This window comes from Trichosurus vulpecula, chromosome 1, assembly GCF_011100635.1.
Source record: "Trichosurus vulpecula isolate mTriVul1 chromosome 1, mTriVul1.pri, whole genome shotgun sequence".
Classification (NCBI taxonomy): Eukaryota; Metazoa; Chordata; class Mammalia; order Diprotodontia; family Phalangeridae; genus Trichosurus; species Trichosurus vulpecula.
Window position 1 is genome coordinate 137,180,166 of NC_050573.1, and position 24,647 is coordinate 137,204,812.

At 37.7% G+C, this 24,647-nt stretch overlaps 1 protein-coding gene across 1 annotated transcript in view; it reads left to right on the plus strand.

Moving 5' to 3' along the window:
• ANGPT1 (angiopoietin 1) overlaps positions 1–24,647 on the plus strand; it is a 333,355-nt gene that overhangs the window by 191,658 nt on the left and 117,050 nt on the right. Inside the window, exon 3 of the mRNA XM_036766890.1 lies at positions 4,317–4,438. Within this exon, the coding sequence (XP_036622785.1) occupies positions 4,317–4,438 (122 nt within the window). The remainder of the gene's footprint in view (positions 1–4,316; positions 4,439–24,647) is intronic.

Below are 24,647 nucleotides of genomic sequence, written 5' to 3' on the forward strand. Positions count from 1 at the left end.
TAAGGTAAAAATGGCTAACATGAGAGTGCTGGCCCTGGAGTCAGGAGGACCTGAGTTCAAATCCTGCCTCAGACACTTGACATCTACTACCTGTGTGGCCTTGGGTAAGTCATTTAATCCCAATTGCCTTGCCTTTTCCCCTCTAGGCCATGACATATTGTGCTGGGAGGGACCTTAGAAATCATCTAAATTTAAGCCCATTAATTTTATCTATCAGAAAACTGAGAGAGATAAAGCAACTTCTCTAAGGTTAGGTAATAAGTAGTAGAACCTAGATTGGAACCCAGGTTCCTTGACTCGAAATCCAATACTCTTTGCAACAGACTATGCTTCGTTTTTGTGTTTTAACTGGGGTCAAAGTCTCAAGCTAAAGGAATAAAACTCCAACTGCGGCATATTTGAGGGAGAATATCTAGAGTTGATTATCTGCTTATACATTATTGTACTAGAAAGATCCTTTTATTTTATTTTCTCTGTTTTTACAAATTCACAGTTTTCAAATAAAAATCAGGAAAAATCTGGCCTTGGTTTTTCAGTCACATACTATGCAGGATTATTTTTTTTTTCCAAAGGTAACATCAGCATACTTTCCTTGGGAAAAGACATTTTTTTTCTTTCCATTTGGCCAGATTTGACAAATATAGAGACTTTAAAAAGCATGCTCATTTATTTTCCAGCTGTATCACAAGGAGCAAATCACTTTCCTCTGAATAGCTTCAGTTTTGCCTTCTGTAAATTGTTGGTGCCAAATCACTCTACCTGGGGCTTTGGGAAGAAACCATGTTCTAAATTCATGGTGTTTGAATATAAAAGTGTTCTACATGTAGTGGCTACTGTTATGCATAAGGATTTATCCCGACCACTCCTGTGAAATATCAGTATTCAAAAACTACATAAAATAGGCTTCAATTCAGGTCTCTCAGATGCAGATACTCACTTAAGCTCCGTCCGACTTAGTTTCCTCACATGTCACATGGGGATGATAGTAGCACTTAACTTACAAGGTTATTGTGATGATCATATGCAATAATATTTGTAAAGTACCTGGCATTGTACCTGGTATATTTGTTGCTGTTTAACGCTTCATGATGCCATTTTGGGTTTTCTTGGCAACGATACTGGAATGGTTTGCTATTTCCTTCTCCAGCTCATTTTACAAATGAAGAAACTGAGGCAAACAGGTTTAAGTGATTTGCCCAGGGTCTCACAGCTAGTAAGTGTCTGAAGCCAGACTTGAACTTAGGAAACTGAGTCTTCCTGACTCCAGGCCAAGCGCTCTATCCACTGAGCCACTTGGTACTTGGTAGTGCTTAATAAATGCTTGTTGCCTTTCGTTTACCCAAATGGAATATGTGTTCAAAATGATGCCTGCAAAATATGAGGAAAAATCAACCTTTACATGATAGCTTTGTCACTTTTTCCAATTTTTCATTTCATTTAATTAATGTTTACCATATTCTTTTCATCTATACATTCCTTAATATTTTGATGAAAAAAACCAATTCATGATAATTGTCAGCGACAGGAACAAAAATTTATTGGAACCCTACTATGTAGAGAGAGCTTAAAGCAGACACAAGATAGAGTCTCTACCCACAAAGGTATAGAAGTATATTTGAGGACCAGGGAAATACACGCAAAGATTAAATAACAGGTAGGGCTGGTATAAATAATCCATCTCCCTCCTCCTACACCCGACTATACAAAGCTCCTTAAGGGTAGATTCTGTGTCTTATTGCATCTTTTTATAACTAGTGCCTAGCATAATGACTTGATAAATAAATGTTTGTTGAATTTTATTGAATTAAACTGAATTCAGAGATCCTCCCTGCAATAGATTTTTCAGTTAGTCAAAAAGCATTTGGTAATTACTTACTTACTATGTGCCAACCACTGTGGTAAGAACTAGGGATACAAATAAAAGCAAAAACACTTCATGCCCTCCAAGAGCTCACATGTCTATTGGGAGGAAAATATGAAAATAACTAGGTACATCCTAGAGAGATTCTTTAGGGTAGATGGACTGTAATCTCAGAGGGGAAGGCATTAGTAGCTGGGGTTTGGCAGGAAAGGCCTCCTTGGCCTTGCTTTACTGAAGGTAAAATTTGAACTGAGTCTTGAAGGAAGCCAGAGGAAGTAAGGGGCAGAGGTAAAGAAGGGGAGCATTCCAGGCACAAGGGACAGCTTTTGAAAGGTGACAGAATGGAATGTTGAAGAAAAGCATATATCCAGTAAAATAGAATTATTGAATGAATCAAAGGAAATAAAATTTAAGAAGACTAGAAAACCAGAAAGGGCCCGATTGTGGAAGGTCTTAAATGCCAGAGTTTATTTTTGATACTGGAGGTAATAAAGAGCCTCTGTAGTTTATTGAGTAGGAGAGTGATATGGTCAGACCCAGGCTTTAGGAAAATCACTTCGATAGCTGAATAATATTATATCTGAATTGGAGTGGAAAGGGATGAGACAAAGAGGTAAATTAGAAAACTATTATAAGCAAGAAGTAATGAATTTTATCTTATAGTCTTAAGCATCCTCCTTGCATCAAACCTTTACAAAATATTCACTATTTCTATCCAAAATCAAAATTCTGATTGAGTTTCATCCATCGTCATTTTCCTTAAAGAGAACTTTAGATTCTTTTCATACCTAAATGTTCTTAACTAACTAGATTTATTATTAATGCCGTATATCTTGGATAGCTTTACTAGAAGTCCATAATGAGGGAAAAGAATTTGGGCATAAGTGTACGAAGGCAAAAGGTTGGATGGAAGCTTGGCTTCGTCAGCACCATGCTATAACCGACTGTCATCTCATTTAGGATAGAAAAAAGGCACATCTTCTGTAAATATGGTGTGTCTTGGATCTGTATCTGAATCTTGACATTTAATACCTATCCAGTCTCAGGGAAGTCATTTGACCTCTCTTGGCCTCAGTTTCTCCTTTTGGGAAATGAAGAGTTGGGATTAGATGACCTCCCAGGTAACTTTAAACTTTGGAGCTCTGATGCCAATTCTATAAACCATACAGGTTCCTTAGGGCAGAATATGAAGAGAAAATTGACTATTATGAGCCCTGTTATGAGTATAAGTTAGGTGATTCTGTTGTGTAGGTTGCTGGAGACCTCAAGTCTCTCAGTAATTTATTTACATGAATCCATGGTTAATTCAGTAAATACATTTATCATATAGATAAACTTTCTCAATAATAGATTTGCCAGTCATGTGAAACCCTTTTATCCTGTTATAGTATGATCAAAGGCTCCTCCGCTTTAATGTTGTAAGGTTAAGGGGGAATAAGATCTTCCCAGCCCATCAATAGGCCTCATGTGGAGCCCATTAAGGGAAGCTTGCTTGCTTGTAGGAAGGCTTACACACCTTTTCTTAATTTCTAATTAGGCGCTGAGCCTAAAGAGTGTATATTCTAAGAGGTGAGCTTTTGCTTTAGGGGCTTGCTTATGAGAAAGATGTTTTGATTCCCTGGTTGATATTCTGAGTGGCCATATGTTCAGAGCTCTCTGACTCCTCAGAGGTAAAGGCTCTCTTGATTCAGTGGTGGATGTAAAGCTTTGATTCAGGCAGTAGAGCCCTGTCTGTTGGTCTTTATTTCTCTGCACTGTATTATTTTCTGTTTGCATTTTATGTAATTAAAAAAAGATTGTCAGCCCCTGAAACAGCTATCTTTTCTTAGTAAAGCAGACAAAAGAACCTGCACTAGCCTCCACCCTGGGTATGCCAGTGTGGTTGTTATTATAAATGCATGCCACCACAAATACATAGGAAATTTCTGACATCTCAGAAAGGGCTGGATTGTGATTATGAGAATTATTGCACAGAACAAAGCCTGAAGTTTTTTAGTTTCCCTACCCTTATCTGCAGAAAATTACCAACAAAAAGCTCAGAATCTTAACCAAAGAATATCCTTAAGAGAATTCAGTATTAAAAATTCTGTTTACATAACTGTTGATGGATCCACTTGGCATACATCCAAATATGTCAAGTATTTGACAATCTTCCAAGTGTGTTTTGTATAACAATGCTTCTGGCCATGTTTCTTTGCCATAATTGCTGAAATGGACTTGATAGTTCTATTTTCTCTCTTTATCATTCAATTACAATCCCATTCCAAAATAAATCCTATGCTAGAGAGATATTTAAAGCATTCAACAATAGGAACTCATCTATTTTGTAAATTATCCTTCAAACATGACTACCAAGAAATGAAAAGAAACAAATCCCCTCAAATTATTATTTTGACATTTGTATTGTTGTTCTGTAAATATTCAATTCTTGAAATGTTTTCATTTATCTGTTAAGGTCCTAAATCAGACATCTCGACTTGAAATTCAGCTATTGGAGAATTCATTATCAACTTACAAGCTAGAAAAACAACTGCTTCAACAGACACATGAAATCCTAAAAATCCACGAGAAAAACAGGTGAGGGTACATTATTAGACTAATAAAGTAGTTTTCTTTGGTTTGTTTTTATTCAGAACTCATCACTATTCTGCTAAATGACTGCTATTACATTATTTCTACAATGATCTATTTGTGGTTTTTAATTGATTCTTAACATAATCCAGAAAGGACTATGGATCTATGAGGTAGGAAGGCACCAATTGTTACTAATAATACTAATCTGTATACCTACTTCTCTATTATTCTGAGGCTGCCTTTGGGCAATAGATTAAAGCAAGAAGAACGCAGGCTTCTGGTTTGGTCTATGTACTGCCTTAATATACTGTGCTGGGGGAACTATGAGTTTGTGAAGGAGGAAGAGCTGGAGAGTCAGAGAAGAATACTTGGTGACAGAGTTGTATAGTTCTGATATGTCTTATTAACTCTACAGTATTACCTGAATGTATTCCCCTAAATTGAGTATTAGGGAAGTTTTGTAAATTTGGTTGTGTCGCAAGCTATTTGAAGTTTTTGGCATTGGGATATAGCTGTCATGACTAAGATCTTTGACAGTCTGTATTACAGTAAATTCAAAACAAAACAAAACACTTATGGAAGCCTAGATCTAATTCTTTTTAGGTAATTTTAAGCACTGTTGTGCCTAGCAGCTAGGATAGAAGTAGAGAAGCTGCTGGATTATGTGCTTTTGTGTTACTGAGAAACAAATGGTAAGGTTCAATTTCCATATGCTTAAGAATATTTTTCTAACATTTAATGTTACCCCCCACCAGGTAGCTTTTCATTGTATCTTTGAAGTCACTTCTTTATGAAATTTTGTTTAATAGTAGCAGTGGATAAAAATAACATTATTTTATTCCCATAAATTAGCTCTTCTAGATGCCGTTATAGCATCGTAGAAAGTAGTACAGTTGTGGCTTACTTTGCTTTGATTTTAACATTATTGATAATAGAAATGTGACATGAGCTCTTTCTTTTAGGAATTTAAATATCTAAATAAACAGAAAAATGCAGTTACAAAATTTTGTCTTCATAGCGTTTCGGTGATTAGTAATATTCTTTGCTCTTTGTCAGTATGTCACCCCTGTTTCCTATAGTAGAGAACACAGATACATTAGGCATATGATTATGGGGATTTTTAATTGTTCAACCTGAAAAAAATCATAACAGGGTTATTTATTTTCATACTAAAATGAAGACTTAGTAATAACAAGAAGTAAAAGCGTGGTGTTTTCTATATGGGAAGGCATTGCGAGAGTGTGGAACGAAAACTGAATTTACACTCAGAAGACATGATCCCAACTCTGTCACTTACAGCTGCTATCAAGAACTGACATTTATATCACATTTGAAGGCTTATGAAACACTTAACATAAATTATCTCATTTGAACTTTCCAAGCGTACTGTGAGATAAATATTAAAAACAATAATAAATAAATAGTATATGCTTATTCTGTGCCAAACTCCTTGCTAAGTTATGGGGATACAAAGAAAAGCAAAAATAAGGTCTGTGCCCTCAAGGATCACCCATTCTAATGGGGGAGACTACCTTCAAACAACTAGGTATATACAAGATAAAGATAGATAGATAGACAGTAAATGGTCAGTAATCTCAATAACCTCAGAGGAAAAGGACTAGTAGGAGGGCAGGGGGAGGGTGGGGAATGACTGACAAAGGCCTCTTGCATTAGGTGGTACTTGAGTGGGGCTTTGAAGGAAGCGAGGATCACCCTGAGCAGAGGTGAAGAGGGAGAGCATGTCATGCATGGGGGATATAATTAATGAAAAGGCACAGAATCAGGAGAAAGGGTGTCCAGTGAAAGGAACAGTAAGTTGACCAGAATTGCTGAATTGTACTTCAAAAGAAAATGTGGACTGAGAACAATTGAAAAGGAAGAAGGGAACCAGTTGTGGAGGGCTTTAAAAACCAAAGAAAGGATTGTACATTTTCTCTTGGAGGTAAGAGAGAGATATTGCAGGTATAATTACACACATTTTTACAGATAAAGGAACTGAGGCTCAGAAAGATTAAGTGACTGACCTGGGATTATATATAGGATCAATCCATCAATCATCAACATTTATTAAGTATTTACTCTTTGTAAACACTGTGATAAGCAATGAAGATAGAAAGAAAAAGGAAAAATAATGCCTGTCTTGAGATCTTGCATTTTAATGGAGAAGGCAATGTTATACAGTGAAATTGTATGAACTTTTTAATCAGAAGACCTGGGTTCAAATTACAGCTCTTATGCTTGCTGCATGACCTCTGGCAAGTCACTTAACTTCCCTGGGATTCAGTTTCTTAATTTGTAAAATTTGGGGCTTGGACTGGGTGGCTTCTGATGTCCTTTCCAGTTCTAAATCTATGATCCTATATGTAAATCAGAACAGAAACGAGTAAATAAAAGGTAACCTTAGAGAGAATGGCACTGGCATCAAGGAGGAGACCAGGAAAGGCCTCCTGGAGGAAGCATCTTGACACAGCTAAAGATAATTTTGACATGTAATGCATTTCTCTTGTCATGCTGACCATTGGGATCTGGAACTAAAGATCTCATTGAAAGTTACACTTCCAGAGCAGCTCAAAATACATATGCGCGCGTGTGTGTGAATGTGTGTGTGTGTGTGTGTTGTCTGAATGAAGAAGGAAGGTAGGTTTGTCTTCCTTTATCTTTTTTCTCTTGTCTTAAGGATGAAATAAACCAGTGGTGCCAAATTTAAATAGAAACAGGGACCATTAAACCATACATGAGGACCCCTGTGGGCTGCATATTGACTCAGAAAACCACATTAACTATCTCTATTTTATTATAATTTTATTTATTTTGTCAAATGCTTCCCAGCAACATTTTCATCTGCTTCAGGCTGCACTTGGGAGTGTTGGGGCCCAGATGTGGTCTGTGGGCCACATATTTGACACCTCTGGTGTAAACTGTCACTCAACAAGTATGCTACCACATATTATTTTTGACGAATATCTAGCACGGCACTGAATTATTGATCTCTTGACTGAAATGCTCCCAACATATGCATCGTTAAGAGGCAGTATAGCATAGTGGAGAGGCTGAGTACTGGGCTTGGAGACAATAATAACAGCTAAAATTTATATAGTATCTACTATGTGCCAGGCACTGTGTTAGGCTTTACAAATATCTCATTTGATCCTCTCGACAATCCAGAGAGGTAGGATCTTTTATTATCCCCATCTTATAGATGGAAAAACAGAGACAAGCAGGTTAAGTGACTCATAGAGGGTCACATAGTAAATGCCTGAGGCTAGACTTGTAATCAGGTCTTTCTGACTCGAGGCCCAGTGTCCTATCCACTTCGCCACCTCACTGCCTCTGAGACAGTAAGGCTTGAGTCTGAATCGTATCCGCACTCACTAGTTGGATGATCCCTGGCTGATTCACTTAATAGGATTGAGCTTCATTTTCTTCCTCTGCAAAATGGGGAAAATAATAGCATCTACCTCTTGGAGTTGTTGTTGAGATTTTAATGAGAATTAATGCGTACAAAAAAACTTTGTAATCTCCAATGTTACATAAATACCAACGGTAATTATCCTTATCCTCAATGTTATTATTATGTCTCTACTGAACACTCAAGATGTTAAAATACTATCCCTGTTGCAAAGAGAAGTGCTTCCCCTTGAAAATCAAAAGGTGATTTCAAAAATATTTTATTTACATTTTTTCTTTACCTCAAATATGACAAATAGTGTGTACCCTAGTTCTAATTTTTCATAGTCTGCTTTCTTTAAACTTTTCAGTGTTGGATGGCATCAGCACGCTGGGCTACTGAGATGCTCCTTGTGTGACTTAGTCTCAGATTCCACTTCTTGTCACTTACTGGCCTATCAATCAAGGTCAAGTAACTCACCTTGTCTGGCATTTACTTTACTTATCTCAATATAGTATCTACTTCACAGGATAAGGCAAAGTAAATCATCTTTTACCTAAATTCTTACCTAGCCTTGTTTACTGAATGGGTGTTGCTTCAGACAAACTGAGACCTGGGAAAGATGTGAGCTTAAAAAGGCCAGCGTCTCTCACTGCATTGAGGCCCATCTCCAGTCGTCTTGACCTATGTCTTATCATTGGACTCCAGTGACTCTGGAGGAGAGAGTGAGGCTGATGACTTTGCACAGCCCTACCTTACTTAAATCTATTTCACTCACAAGTCAAGACATCACCTTCCTAATGTCATTGGTTCTCTTTGAGAACAAAGGACAAACAAGGAAAACAACAAACAATTTCAGGGGGTAGTTGTGAAGCTCTAATGTTTGCAACTTTAGATCGATTATCTGGTTATCAGTAATATTGTTAGTCAGTGAAAAATATATAAGAATTTTAACTTTTTAAAAATAGCTTTGCTATTAGTGGTTAAAGAGCAAGCGAGTCCTTGAGACATATAATCACTTCTGCAACATAAGCAGTGTCTTTGACCCAGCATCATAATGAGTTCAATACTAGCCATACCCAAATGGCTAATAAAGGTTTTGTTAATAATAGACTTGTCCCTCAGTAAATTCTGTCTTCAAGGCCAAATATAGAAGGTTATATATTAAATCTAACAGATTTTATCAGCTGCTAATAAGTTTTCCCCCATGAATTGAAATAAATTTTCTTATAACCCTTTCTAGTTGGCCATCTATTTCCAATTTAAACCTGAGTCTTTGAAGTGAATCTTCAATGCAACTATGAAGTGATGTTGGGTGTCCCAAAAGTCCTAGTACGGCTTTAAGCATTAAACCTGTGTTTATATAGGCCACATGTCCTCTCAGACACATGCCTGCATGCTGCCCTTTCTCTTCCCCTATTATCCTTGACCTTCAAATTCCCAGTCATTTCTGGGTGATTTTTTGGCATCATTTCACAGCAATCTGATGCACCTAATCACTTTGTTATGTCTATCTGTTGTATCTATCGACCCATCTGTCTGCCTGTGTCCATATGTGTGTAATAGTGCTTTGGCAGAATAGCACTGCTCATTCTGAGGTATATTTCTTTCATGCGCCACACTTGGAAAAAGCATTGTCCTAGTCCAGATAGTCAGAACTTGCCTGTTTGTAATACGCAACATGCTTTTCCAATATCATTATCATCATTTTTCACAACTACAATGGAATTAAAGGGATACCCTGACAAGCCCAACCTAGAAGAACAGTCATGAACTTTTTCCAGTTTCATGGATTGGAAACCAAAGTCAGTCACCAGAATGTTTAAGCTTTTTTAATAGTTTCTTGATGATTTCCTCCCCCAACCTCTTCAACTAATCTTAATCCCACAAATGTGATAAGACATCATTTCTTTTTTTAAAAAAAGCCTCAGAAATGAAGCACAGCTTTCCTTTAATCTGCCAGGTCTGGTCTGGATCAGTTAATAAAGTTGGCAAAAGGGATTATCTAAATTAAGCATTGCTTCCTCCCACAGGAATGTCAGGGTGTGGTATCTATGGGTTTGCTACTTCATCACCTTTTAGAACAGTTTGGTCTAGATTGGGAGCTAGTACAACAGCCTCCATGTGGAGTGTGTCACCTCTTTGGAAGAAAGAGGAGGAGTATTTTATGTATGAGGTTGTACAGTCCTTTCTTGCTGGGCTATCCTGCTGATTTACATCCTGACAAATAAAATGCATCACTTGTCAGGTTGAAAATGGGTTTCTTGTCTCATTAGATTTAGTCTTTCTTTCCCGAAAGGTCTGAGCTAATACTCTGAGTTAAAATTTTGCAGTATTTACTCAGTCATTTCTTTATTAGCAACCTTGGGATATCATTGAGAAATTCTGAACTTGCCTTTCAGAGATGCTTTTTCTGCATGCTACAGTTTCAATCTCACTTTCTTTTGCTTTCCACAAAAATTAACCAGCCTCTTATGTGCTGGGGAAGTATTTGGTCACCCAAATTAAAATTATACAACCAAGCCCTTGATTGAATCAGAAACATGTGTATTTTCCTAGCTTGTCCATATACAAGGACGAAGGAAGTACAGACAATTTCACATATCAGTCTTTCAGCTGCATCTACTGACCAGTTCCAAGGGCATATGTTTCCAGGTACAATGTTATTCTTGTTTGGGAAGGAAAGGTAGCCAGGACATAAAATCAATTCCATTGAGTAGATGATACTTTATCCATTCAGTGAAGGAATAAATTAGGCAGTTAGGGCTGAGTTTTTAAACCTGAGGTCTGTCTTTGATTCTAATTGTTATTTCAACTAAAGGAATCATAGAATCTCAGAGGCAGAAGAAATTCAGAGCTCATGTGGTCCAAGTGGTACCCAAACCAAGACTCCTTTCAATAACATCTTCAGAAAATGATCATGCAGCTTTCTCAGGTGAAGACCTACAATGAGGTGAAATCCATCACCTTCTGGGGCAGTCCAGTCCACTTTTGGGTACCTTTAATCGTGAAGTTCTTTAGATAGAGTTTAAATCTGTCTTTTTCCAAATTCCATCCACTAGCTTAGGAGGAAAATAACCTAGGCTCAAAAGCTTTAGATCTCTCCATAGGCTTATGTAGGAGGGGACATTGTTTCAGCATGTATGCTGTTCATTTTTTTCCTATCTGTCTTTAAATATAAAGTCAGCATTAGGAAAATGGCACTGGTTCAAGAATATTAAGAAATTAGTGCAGTTAAAGAATGTCACTCTGGTTCATCCATATTCCCCTATAATACCCCAAAGTGATTATCTTTTTTTTTTTTTTACTGTGGAGTCATAAATGTACTTGCAATAACTACCAAATGATTCTTCAGGTGCAACCTGATGTTAGGTGAAAGGAAGAGGGAAGTGGGCTTTCTTCTGATCCACTACAGAAGAAGTCAAAGAATGGCACCCTTCTATGATGGAACAGGGAAAGTTAGAACAACATTATATTAAATAGAGCTGACATCATGAATATTTCTCTACCATTAGTGATTGTCAAACATTTGCCAGTTCACTTCTCCAGCAGACCAAAAGTTTATCAACTTGACTCCCAGCCATTTAGAAGTAGAAAAATAAGTAACAGCATATACTTCACCTAAATAATGGCTATATGGACTTTTTGATGAGATGAGACAGCAAAAAAAATTTCTGATTTGAATTCAATATAATTCATAAAGTACTGTGCTATGAACCTCATTTTTCTTATAAAATGAAGTTTGTTATTCATTAATTTTAAATGATTAATAATGAGGTTTTCATAGAACTTTATGTTTATTATCTCATTATCACAATAACCTGTAAGTTAGGTAATACAAATATCATCATCATACCTATATCATGACCAAGAAAACTGAGGTTTAAACATTTTAAGTGATTTACCTAAGGTTACACAGCAAGGGTCAGAGTCAGATTTAGAACTTAAATATCCCGATTCCGCATCCAATAAGATTCACTATTCCATGCTCCTTTTTTGAAGTCTTCCAAGTTTAAAATACATAAATAATTATAATAATGATTATTATTATTATAAACTGCTAGAATTTTTGTAGTGCTTTAAGCTTTGCAAAACACTTTATAAATATTGTCCCATTTTATCCTCACAACAACTCTGAGCAGTAGTTGCTTTTATTATCTCCATTTGACAGTTGGGAAAAGAAGAGTACTTATATCAGGCTTGGTACTCCCACCTCATCAGCACCCTCTGCCCTGGAGACCCCTCTGAATGAAGGAAGGAGCACTCCTCTCAGAATCTCCATTTAAGGAGGGTAAACCAGTTCAGTCTTCTCTTTATTTCCCACCCAGCTACTCTCCTTTGGACTTTTCAACATGTTTCCTCTCTGTCTGGTATCTTCCTTCCTCACTCTCTTCCTCACCCTCCCAATACCCTCTCCTTGATTTGATTTGGCTTCCTTTTGAGCATTGTTTTCCCTCTTTAGAATTAAATCTCCTTGAGGGCAAAGATTTTCTTTCCCATTCCCAGAACTTAGCACAGTGCCTAGCACATATTAGGTGCTTATTATATGGTTATTGACTTGACTGAAGCAGACAGAGGTTAAATCTTTGCCCAAAGTTAAGTGCTAATAAATGTTGGTACCAGATTTGAAGTCAAGCCTTCTTGACTCCAGGCCCAAGGTTCTATCCACTATTCTTCCTAGCTTTCCCTAGGTATGAATTATTATATACAACAATAATGATATGATAGCATATTGTGATCTGATATGCATAACATGAAATTATATAAAATATGAATTATAGTAATTTTATTTATAGTTACATAAGATTGGATGAGTGTTTTAAACCACACTGGAATAAAATTTAGTTTCTTTTTAATGTCAGCATAGTTTGAATTTTCTAAGGCCTGTGGATGTGGCCAGGATTATAGGGATACAGAAAGTATCTATTTAAAATGATAGTTCTCAATTTTGTTCATGATACTCTACGAACGGTAATAGTATAAGACAATAGGGATATAAGTTTTGTCTGAGTTGACCTAGTTTCTGAGAGTTTGTTTTCTTTAGTTTTGTTTCTTAATTGATATTAAACATAGAATCAAGGAAGCAAAACAAAAATAAAAACAAAACTAACACACACACACGCACACACACACACACACACGCACGCACACAAATCCAAACACCCAAACAAATGAAAAAAAAAACCAAACTTTAAATAACCTGATAGATTTGTGGTTTTCCAATTGACTGAGGTTTGAGGACTCACAAGAAGTCTTGGATTTGTAGTTCAGAGAGACAAACATTCCCTCTTAGCCCTGAGAATGACTTAGCCTATCTCAATCATTTAATTAGAATGTGAGAATGATTTTTGCCAGGGAATTCTACAAGGGACATGTATAGATTATGACATGAAGATTGAGCGGAAACAGTCAATACACATCTACTAAGAAGTCACACATTGTACTGTGCGCTGGGGTAAAGACAGTCTATGCCATTGAGAAACTCATAGTCTTATGGGGGAGACCATAAGCAAACAACTATGTACAAACAAGCCATGTACAGAATTAATAGGAAATAGTAAGCAGAAGGAAAGCACTAAAATTAAGAGGAATTAAGAGAGGCCTCTGAGTGGGATTTTAACTGGGACTTCAAGAAAGTGAGAGAAGCCAAGAGGTGGAGATGAGGAGTGAAAGAATTCCAGGTATGAGGGATAGCCAGTGAAAATGGCTAGAAATAGGCCCAGAGCCAAGACATGTAGAATCTTGTTCATGAAATAGTAAGGAGACCAATGTCACTAGGTTAGCAAGGAATGCAAGTGAAGGAAGACTGGAGGCAGAGGTTGTTCCGGGGCGGGTAATGGGAAATTAGGTCATGAAAGGCTTTGACAGAGGATTTTGTATTTGATCCTGGAAGTGACAGGGAGCTACTGGAATTTATTATGGGTTGACATCGTTTGGCCAGCATTTTAAGAAAATCATATTGGCAGCCGAACGAAGGATGGACTGGAGTGGGGAGACATTTGTGGCAGGCATACAAACTAGCAACCTATTGCAATGATCCAGTCATGAGCGTCTGCAGAAGGGCAGTTTTGGTATCAGAGGAGAAGGGGCTGCCTATTTGAGAAATGTTGCAATGGCGAAATTGACAAGGTTTGGCAAAAGATTGAATGTTGGGGATGAGAGGTAAGGAGGAATAGAGGATGATACCTAGGTTGTGAGCCTGGGACACTAGAAGGATGATAATGCCTTTAACAGTAATAGGAAAGTTGGGGCGTGATGGTTTAGGGGGAAAGATAATGAGTCCAATTTTGGATATATTGAGTTTTAAGATGTCTACTGAATATTCAGTTTGAGATGTCTGAAAGGCAGTTGGAGATGTGAGATTTCAGGTTACTAGAGAGATTGGGACAAGATAGGTAGATTGGAGAATTGTCAGCATGGAGGTGATAATTAACTCTACAGGAGCTAATGAGATTACCAAGTGAAGTAATACAGAGGGGAAAGAGAAAAATACCCAGGACAGAACTCTGTGGAGCAATACAATTAGAGGACATGATCTGGATGAGGATCTAGGAGAGGAAACTACGAAAGAGTAATCAGGTGGGTAGGAGGAGAACCAGGAGAGAGTGTGCCCTGAAAACTTAGAGAAGAGAATATCAAGGAGAAGAAAATGGTTAACAGTATCAAAGGCCGCAGAGAAGTCAAGAAGAATAGGTGACTGAGGAAAGGCCACTGGGTTTGGCAATTAGGATATCATTAGTAACCCTCAAAGGGCTAAAGAACTACAGTTAGCAGGATTAAAGGACCAAGTGAGGGGTTTTTGAGGATGAGGGAGGCATGGGCATGTTTGTAGGCAACAGGGAAGGAGCCTGTAGTTAGGGAGAGGTTAAAAAGACATGAGAGAGCAGATACTACAGACGTAGCAATTTGCTGGAAGAGATAGGATAAAATGGAATTGATAAAAATGAAATCACTTGTGCAGGTAGAGCGGTTTACTTTGGCAAAGAGTAGGGCCACCTCTTCATGTGAAACAAGGGTTAAAGATGACAGTGGAATAAGGCATAATACGAGATGAGGAGGGGACTAGAGGGAGCTCTCAATCAATGGCTTCAATTTTTTTTCAGCAAAATGCGAGGCAAGGTTTACAGAGGAGAGGGTGGTGCGAAAGTTTGAGGAGGAATGAAAAGATTTGGAAGAGCTGCTGTGGAAAGTGAGATAGTGAGTTAATAAAGGAAATATAGAAGGATTGCCTAGTAGCAGTGAGAGCCCAGTTGAAGTTGTGTATCATAAATTTTAGTGGACCAACTCAGAATCCTCCACCTTCGTACAGCTTTTCCACCTTTGTACAGCAGCATGTATGTAGGAGTAAGGTAGTGGATAGTGGCAGTGATCCAAAGCTGAGGTTTAGTAGGGCACAAGTAATATGATAAGGAGGCCAAAGATTCAAGAGAAGAGGATAATGTAGAGTTGAGCTGGTTCACCAAGGATCAAGACAGAGAAGGCAGAGAGTGGCTAGTACAGGGGTGATAGGGAAAGAACTCAGAGGTTGAGGGATTGGAGGTCATGATGCAAATGAAGAGAAAGGTTTGACATGGGAAAGTAGAGGGAGAGGTAGAAACCCAGCAAACTGTGATTTGATAAGGGAATTTCAGAGTTTTTGAACATGTGCGTTTGTGAGTAATGTAATATGTTAAAGGATGTAGCCATTTTTGCATCTTTAGGTGCAGCCGAGCTATTTAGATTATATTGCTAAGTTTTTGTTTGATACGCATTTCATTAAGTGCTAGAGGAGGGGACCATGGGAACATAGTGAGCCATTGTATTGCCTCAGCTTTAAAACAAATTGTTGCAACAAGGTGTGGCTAATTAATTTCCAGAAACAAAGGAGATGCACAGAAAAAAAACTGGTGATGAGTATCTGCTGGCCCCCTGTAACTTCCACAGTGACACCCACAGCCATAGGCATTATATTAAGTTTTCCTTCATGAACAGAATGGGGGGCGGGGACAAAAAACACATGGGAATTTTCACTCATTCCAGTGCCACTTATTTATCAGAAGAAAAACAACATACTTCAACAAAATTCAAGGAAAATTGACATTTCTCATGAGACACTAGTTAGTTATTGTCTTGTTTGTATTCAAGGTCATAAATCAATTGTGTATGCTGGAAAAAAGATATTTTAATCTTTTGTTATTGCAATGAGACCACTCTTTACAGCTCTTAAGGACCAACAGTGATCCCCAGGCAATATATTAATAACTACTCACCTAGACTTTTTCTCCTTAGTCCCTCTTTTTTAGATTATTTTTATTACAAATATAACATTCATTAACAAACATAAATGTTTTGCTATACAAAGAACAAGTCTTGCATAAGAAACTGCAAATTTATGTGATGTACTTTTTTAAGTAAACACATATATTATTATAATTTAACAGTTGTAACAAGATTGCTTTATTTCTTTTTGTCCCCATTTATAATTTTTGTTGTTTTTGTGCCTTGGTTCATTTTACTCTATAATTCTACTATTAGCCATATATTCCAAGGGAAAGTATCCATATCTATAACTAAATTATTTTCAGGCATGTGAATTTATCTTCCATTTATAGAAGCATTTCCAAAAAGAAGTTTTATGATTCTCAGTAATTTATTTGAACATTTAGCAATTCTTCCATAGTTCTTTTTTTTGGGGGGCGGGGGTCCTACAGAGAAATGCTTGTTGACCGACTTTTGAATCTCAGAAAAGTTTTGATTTTTGATTTTGAGAAACTTTTCTTTCCTGAAAATTGAAATGACTTCACCGAACTCTTGAATTAGCAATTAAGCCGCCATCAACTGCCCCATCTTTGCAACACATGTTGACACCATCCCTATAAAGAATAAAGATTTTTTTTTTACCAAAAACAAAAACCCCTGAAACATCTGCAGACTGGTTCAGACCGATAAATAGGGAAGGTTTCTACATTTTCAACATTTCCTCTCAGTCTGACAGCATCAGTCTTTGTACAAATAGAGCTAATCAGCTGTCACCACTGTGAATTCGCTGGCTGCTGGGTTAGGAAGACATTGCAGGAAACAATAAAAAAGGGGACAACAGCTTCTCTTTTCTGTGAGGGCATCGAGATAGATTCTGAGAGTGGGTGTACTTCATAATGAGAGCAGTTTTGCTGTTTTTAACTATGACTAGAAGAAATAGATGAATAATATTAGGACCAGACTGAAGCCACAGCCAGGATTGAAAGTTTACTCACAGAGAACCTTGAACTTAAATTCAAAATTCCGATTTATTTCATTTCTTTTATTTTTTCATCCAGACTAAAAGTGAAGTGTCAAAATGTGATCAGTATCAGTTCTCAAGGTATTTCTAGTGTGATGGGAAACAGGAATCTTGTGAGAAACTATTCTTATGAAATGCCAGGCCCAAACTTATAAACCTTGGAGGTTAGTGTCATCTAGTAGCAGTGTTCTTTACTGATTCAGATCAGAAAATTTTCTTTAGAGAGTTGTCTCAGTTCATTAAGTGGGTAAAATGACTTGGCCAAGGTACATTAGTTTGTATATGTCAGAATGTATTGCCTGGTCTTGGTTTTTTTTTTTTTACCTTCTTTCTTCTTACAAAGTTTGAAGGCCCTCATTACCTCACATCTGGCTACCTACAAAAGCCTCCTGGTCACCCTGCCACAAGTCTCTTTCCCCCATCCCTGTAAATCCTCAATTCATCTGCAAAAATGATTTTCCTAAAGAGCAGAACTGACCATGTCATCCCACCTGGCCCCATTGTGTCTCCCTCTAACCCTCACAATCAAATTTAAAATCCTCTGGTTGGTTTTTAAAGCCATTTACAACCTGGCCACTTCCCACCTTTTCAGTCTTATACTTTACTCTCTTCCACATACTCTAAAGATCCAGAGATGCTGGCCTTTTTGTTTTTCCCTGAATATTCATTTGTATCTTTTGACTGTGCTTTAAAAAATAATTAGTTGTTCCTTATGCATGGAATGCTGTTCTTGTTTAATTCTTCCTTCTGGCTTTGCTAGCATTCTTCAAGACTCAGCTCAAATCTTATGTTTTAAGAAAGGCTTTCCGGTTCCCAAGTCTTTTCATGCCTTCCCTCTAAGATTACTTCCCTTTCCGCTGTGTATGAACACAGTTGTTTGCATGTTGTCTCTTCCATTAGAATTGGAGCTCCTTCAGGGCTGGGGCCATATTTTTACTTGTCTTTTTATAACTTAGCACAGTGTCTGGCACATAGTTAGTACTTAATAAATGCTTATCGAATTGACCGACTGACTAAATCCAGATCTTTCTAACTACATAGGTGGCTTTCTATCTATTGGGTCATGGAAAATCTCAGAGGTTAGGATTAGCATTCAGATTTAGAGGTTAGAGTCTGAACCAGAGCAATACTCTAAATGGAATACCATCGGGGAAATGAGACCAGATGTTTCAGTGGGTCACATCTGAAAAAGGATCAAGACTGCCTACCTAACCTTAGTTAACTGGAGATGTCCAGTAGTCCTACAGATGAGCATCTGACCACAGGGCCAATAAGAAATAACTGGATATTTAGTGTCCTGAAGTCCCAATTAATTCAGTTGTCAAATTGGGATAATAATGCATCATCCTCTTAGACAATACATTGTGGTACACTATGAAGATCGCTAGATTTTGAGGGAACATTAGATTTTGTCCCAGTCCACTATTTATCACCTGAATGACTATGGGCAAGTCATTGCTCAAAAGCTCAGCTTCCTCATATATAAAATAGAGATATTGGCACTTGCAATGTCTATCTCAGGGGAATACTATGAATATCAAATAAAATAATGTATAGAAAACATGTTTATATAAGGCATTAAATAAATGTGAGTTCTTCTTATTATTTTGGCCATGATAGGGAAGTCTGACATGATTTTCCATACTCGTTCTCTCTTACCTCTGCAAAGAACGGAGGGAGGTATGTCCTCATGTCTCTCGTTTGGCACCAAGCTTAGCCATTTTAATTTCACGGTAATTAGAGGGTTAGAGAATTTGAGAGTTTGATGGGGTCTCAGCAGAATAACATAAAGGAAAAGAATTCCCACTGTAACATAACTGCAAGTGGTTGTCTAGAGTCTTCTCGATGAACTCCAATGAGAGGGAAACCACCCTTCTCAAGGTAACTTATTCCGCAGTTGGATAGCTCTAGTTGTTAGGAAGTTTTTGTTGACATCTAGTCTAAATTTGCCTCTTGACAACTTCCACTGATTTCTCTTGGTTCTGCTGTTTTGTTGTTGTTGATGTTTCCATTTGGGTTGTTGTGTTATATGGTATTCCTAGTTCATATTTCACTTTGCATCATTTCATCAAAGTCCTTGAACATTTTTCCAGATCCATCATATTCGTGGTTCCTACCAGACCAGTAGTTTACCATTACATTCATGTGCCACAATTGGTTTAGATATTCCCTAATTAATGAGTATTTGCTATATTTTTCTAGTTCTTTACCACCACAAATACCGCTGCTATAAATGTTGGGCCAAATCTAATAAAATGAAATTCATTAGGGATAAATGTGAAGTCCTACTCTCAGGGCCAAAAAAATAAGTTGAAAAGTACAGCCTAGGGGAGGCATGGCTACTTGACAGTTCATCCAAAGATGATTTGGGCGTTTTAATGGCATCCAAGCTCAATGACTCACCACCGTGGCAGCCAAAAAAGTGAATGCAGTGTTAGCTTTCAGTAAGAAGCATCGTGTCTCAAGTAAAGGGAGTGAATTTTTTTGTTTTGTTTTGTTTTGTTTTCCTTTTAAAGCATCCAGCCCTGTTTCTTTTTCTGCTAATGGTTCCCCTTGGTTACAAATCCATTGAACCTCTCTGGATTCTAGTACAAAAAAGTTTGTACCTCAGAATCCATTGGCAAGTTTTCCCTGTCTGCATGCATTTGCTATATGCTTAGTTTTGTTTTCCGTGACTAAGATTCGATTTGTCCTCTTTGTCTTTATTTTTATATGACAGGGTGGTGTTCTTTACCTAGCCATGGGAATACAGAAAATTGGAAAGAAGGTCTCCTTCAAGGGGAACAAAGGGAGAGGAATAACAAGTGCATGCATAGAGGGAAAATATGCCAATGGCTTGCTAAGTACAAGCTTCTTTGTCTTAACGCATCCACAGAGGTTCAGTGGATTTGTAACCAAGGGGAACTAGTACCAGGGAAAGAAACAAGTCTTAATCCTTTACCAGAAAAAGCCCACAAGTTTGCCGATTTCCCCAAAGGCCTGGGGGAATCATTTTCTCCATATTCAGATCCTTTTGATCATCCTCCAGCTTCTTAGATACCACTCTTTTCAGTCTAACCTGAAGAAAGGAAGGGAAGGGAATAAGCACTTTTTAAAACAAATATCTCATTTGATCCCCACAACAGTCCTGTGAGGCGAGTGCTATTATTACCCCCATTTTTCAGTCAAGGAAATTGAGGTAAACAGGGGTTAAGCGACTTGCTCAGGGCATATAGCTATTGAATGTCTGAGGCCATATTTGAAGTCAGGTCTTTCTGACTACAGGCCCAGTGCTCTATCCCTGTGCCACCAGCTACTTCTGAACGTGAAGATACATTTCTTCCTCCATGTTACAAATCTTTGTCCCTGAAAATATCATCTTCCCTAAACAAAAATCATTATAAAAAATGGAGAGGAAGGATGAATGTGGTGTAGTAGAAAGAGCCCTGGATTTTGATTTAGAAGAGCTGGATTTGAATGCCAGTTGTGCCCCTTATTATGTTGTGTGAGACCTTGGGAAAGTCCCTTCATTTTTCTGGGACTGAGTTTTCTAATCTGTAGAATAGGGAGGTTCGACTAGATGACTTCTACTAAAGTCTTTTCCAATTCTATGGTTATTCTATGATTGAAACAAAACAAAATAAAACAAAACTTCAAAAAACCCAAGGAGATTTATCTAATGATACAAGTACCTTTCCGGCCGTGGTTTTCTAGATTTGAGATTTTATCTTATTAACTTTGAACTGTGGACAGGAAAAGTGTGCTTGCATATTCTATATAATTCTGTGTTCACTATTGGCCCTTGACAAATAAGGAATGAAAGTAGTAACTACAACAATACCAGTTTGCCAAGGCACACATCGCACATTGATTGGGGAAAATGGAGAGACCACAGTTCATCATGATTCAGGGGGACAATGCCATCTTGTGTTATTTTCTAGCATCATTATATATAATGTCCTTATTAAAACCAGTATGAATCTTACTCTTTACATCAATATATGTAGCAGCTAATTTTTAAGTTCTATTCTTTAATGCAACACGTGTATTTTGTTAGGTTCCTCTATTTAGTTAAATCATCTGAAATTGTACAGGCATTTTGCCAATGATCTATCCAGGAGTTGAAACAAAATTAAAAAGAAGGTAAGCAGAGGAATAACACACAGTTTACAAATGGTCCTCAGATCTGGTCTACTACTATACCAGGTAAAATAATGGCTTACACAATGAAAGACCTGTATTCATATTTTTTAATCTATCAGTAGAGAAATTCTTTTCTATGTCCCTCCCTAACAGTAACATGTTACCGAAATAAAAGAAGGTATTTTTCATTAATGATTCCTACTTGCCTGTTAGGTTCATTACCTGTTATCTTGCTTTGGTTGATTTACCCAAGCTTCTATTCGAAAAAGATCAGAGAGCACACAGAATGACCATGTTTTCTTCAAATCACTGCCCTCCAGAGACTTCTGACTTGTACCATTGAGAGCTCTCAGTGGGAGTGGGAGAACTTGCTTCTCTTTTTGAGATAAATATGGTACCAATAGGGAGAAAAGCTTCCTTAACTCCCCTGTTGTAATGTAAACTTCTGTCATATTATAAGGCTACTATCAGAGGAGGCATAAATGTGGGTATCTATATCCACAGATCCCAGTACTTGCTCCTAAACGCACACTCTCTCTCTCTCTCTCTCTCTCTCTCTCTCTCTCTCTCTCTCTCACACACACACACACACACACACACACACACATAGCTGTGGTGCTAATGGCTTCTATAGAATGATTGCCCTACTATAATGAGATGACTGGGTCACATGTCCCTGGATTAGAAAATGGATTTATTGATGGGGGGTAGAGAGGAGGCAAAAAGTCTATTACAATTTTCTGCTTGTCCTCTGTATATTCCCAGGAGCCATTACAATAGCCTGGTCCCGTGGGACAGGCAAGCAGAGAATGGGGCTCATGAGGTAAGCTCTATTTTGGAATCTGAGAATTAATTTTAAAGTACTCCCTGGTGCCCCCTTTTAAAAAATGTTCAGGAATGATTCAGCGTGTCCTTGTCTAACGTGGAATAAGTGCATAATTTACTTCATTTGATTTGAATAACACCTTGTAAACTAGAGACTGGTTGACCCTTCTGAAAACAGAACTGAAACCCTGAGTTGGATGGACATCCATGTAGTGTGCTTGTTGATTAGACACTCCATGAAATCTATTTTTTTTGTTTATAAGTAATTGCTAGGCTCTCAAAGTGCTTGTGTGGGGTGTCCTTTTTTAAATATGCAAGGCAAGTACCCTGTGAAGAATTCTGAGAGGAGATCTTAACTTGAAAACTTCAGAGTACTAAATGAAGAATGCCAATTTCAATCAATGTATAAGCATTTATTAAGTGCCAGCTATGTGATTGGCACTGTGCTAGATCCTGTGAATGCAAATACAATAAATTAAATAGTTGTTATGTGCAAGGATCTTACAACATGAGCGAACCTGTGCCATCAACCTAGTGAAGTCTTTCTTCGTCCAAGCCAATTAGAATGTCCCATTTGAGAGCACCAATAAGTCAATCAAAGAGTGCTTATTAAGCACCTACCAAATGCCAGGCACAATGCTAGGCACTGGGGATACAAGCAGAAATAATGGAAAAATCCCTACCTGCAATGAGTGCAAATTCTACAGGGGAAGCAACAAATAATCATGAAAATCTATATAGCGTAAATGTAAAATAAATGTAAGAAATAATACAAACACACAAAATAGTTAACTATTGGATAATTGGGAAGGGGGGCAGTAACAGGAGGGAATAAGGAAAGACTTCATTTGTCTTAAAGGAAAGGAGGTGCTTTATGAGGGGTTGGAAGGGGGGAGCACATTCCTGGTAAGGACATTTAATTCAAAGGTATGGAGAGGAGAGTATGAAGCGGTATGGGTGAGAAACAGGAAGAAAGCATGTTTGCTTGCATTGAAGAGTGAATGAAGAGGAGTAATATCCAATTAGACTAGAAATATGGGGCAGCAGACTGTGTGGAGGTTTAAAAGCTAAGCAGGGCAATTCACCTGTTATCCTAGAGGCAATAGGAAGCCCTCGGAGTTGATTAAGAGAATCACATGGTAAGATCTGTAGTTATAGAAAATTACTTCAGAGTAATATGTAATATTGGAGTTTTGAGAGACTTGAGGCAGGGAGACCGATTAGAAGATTGTTACAATAATTTAGGCAAGAGGTAATAAGAAACTGAACTAATGTGGTAGCTATGAAACTGGAGAGAAGAGATCAGATGAGAGAAATGTTGGGAAGGTAGAAATAATATTTGGCAAATAATTGGATATGTGAGGTGAGAAAGAGTGAAGAATAAATGATAATGCTGAAATTATGAACCCGAGACACTGGAGGGATAGTGATGACGTTGAGAGAATAGAGAAGGCTTAAGGTGAAAGAAAATAATTTGGGTTTTAGGAATGTTGAGTCTGTGGGACATCTAGTTTGAAATATGTAATAGGCAATTAGTCGTCTAGAACTGGAGTTTGTGAGAGAGAAACTGAGTGTTGGGCGTATAGAACTGGGAGTCGTCTGCGTAGTGATGAAGGTTAAATGCATGGGATTAGGGGAGAGAGACAGAGACAGAGAGAGACAGAGAGACACAGAGAGAATAGAGAAAAATGAGCATAGGGCCAAAGGCAGAACTTTGGGGTATGTCTACAGTTAGGGGGTATGATGTGGCTAATGAGCAAAGGAGCAGTCAGGCAGATAGGAAACAATCTAGGGGGAATAGCATATAAACCCAGAGGAGAGAGTGTCCAAGAGGAAAGAGTACTCAATAGTTAAATGAAGCAGATAGGTCCAAAAATGATTAAGAATGAGAAAAGATCGTTAGATTTGTTGATTAAGAATTCACTGGCCACATGTAAAGAGAGAGAGGTATTGCTATTGATCTATCTATATTTCTATATCTATCTAATCTATCTATCTATCTGTCTGTCTATCTATGTTGAAGCTTCACCTTGTGGTAGATACTGACGTTCAGACAGAGGGATAACCTAGACTAATGATTAGAATACAAGACAGCGTAGAAATGTCGTCTTTCCAAATCTTCCCTACAGTGTTGTTTCCTGACACAATGGTTCCTCTATCTTTATATTAATTATCTCACAGAGGCCTCGTGAAAATTCATCAGTGTTGGTTAATGTTTTGAAAACACCAGGTAAACGGAGCTATGTAAATACAAGACATCACAATTATTGCCACGCATGTGTTTCTTTTCCAGCACGGTCCCACTATATCAGATGAGATCTTTCTTATTGGATTCAGTCCCTGAATGGAAGTTATAATATTTCTTCTCCTGGCTTCAATTATTACTTGGGCCAGAATAAGCTACTCTCTGGGTATAAGGTACCTCCAGGAAATAACCTATATCCAGGGGGGGGATTGGAAAGGGGGTGGTCTTCAGACGTTGCTAAGTATGTAATTCTTGGATACCTTCTTAAAAGCCAACCTGTGTATTTTAATCTATGTTTCTAAAAATAAAAGCATGCCCATAGTAAATCCAATCTAAGTGCATCTGAAGCACCATAAACCAACAGCAGATAGGA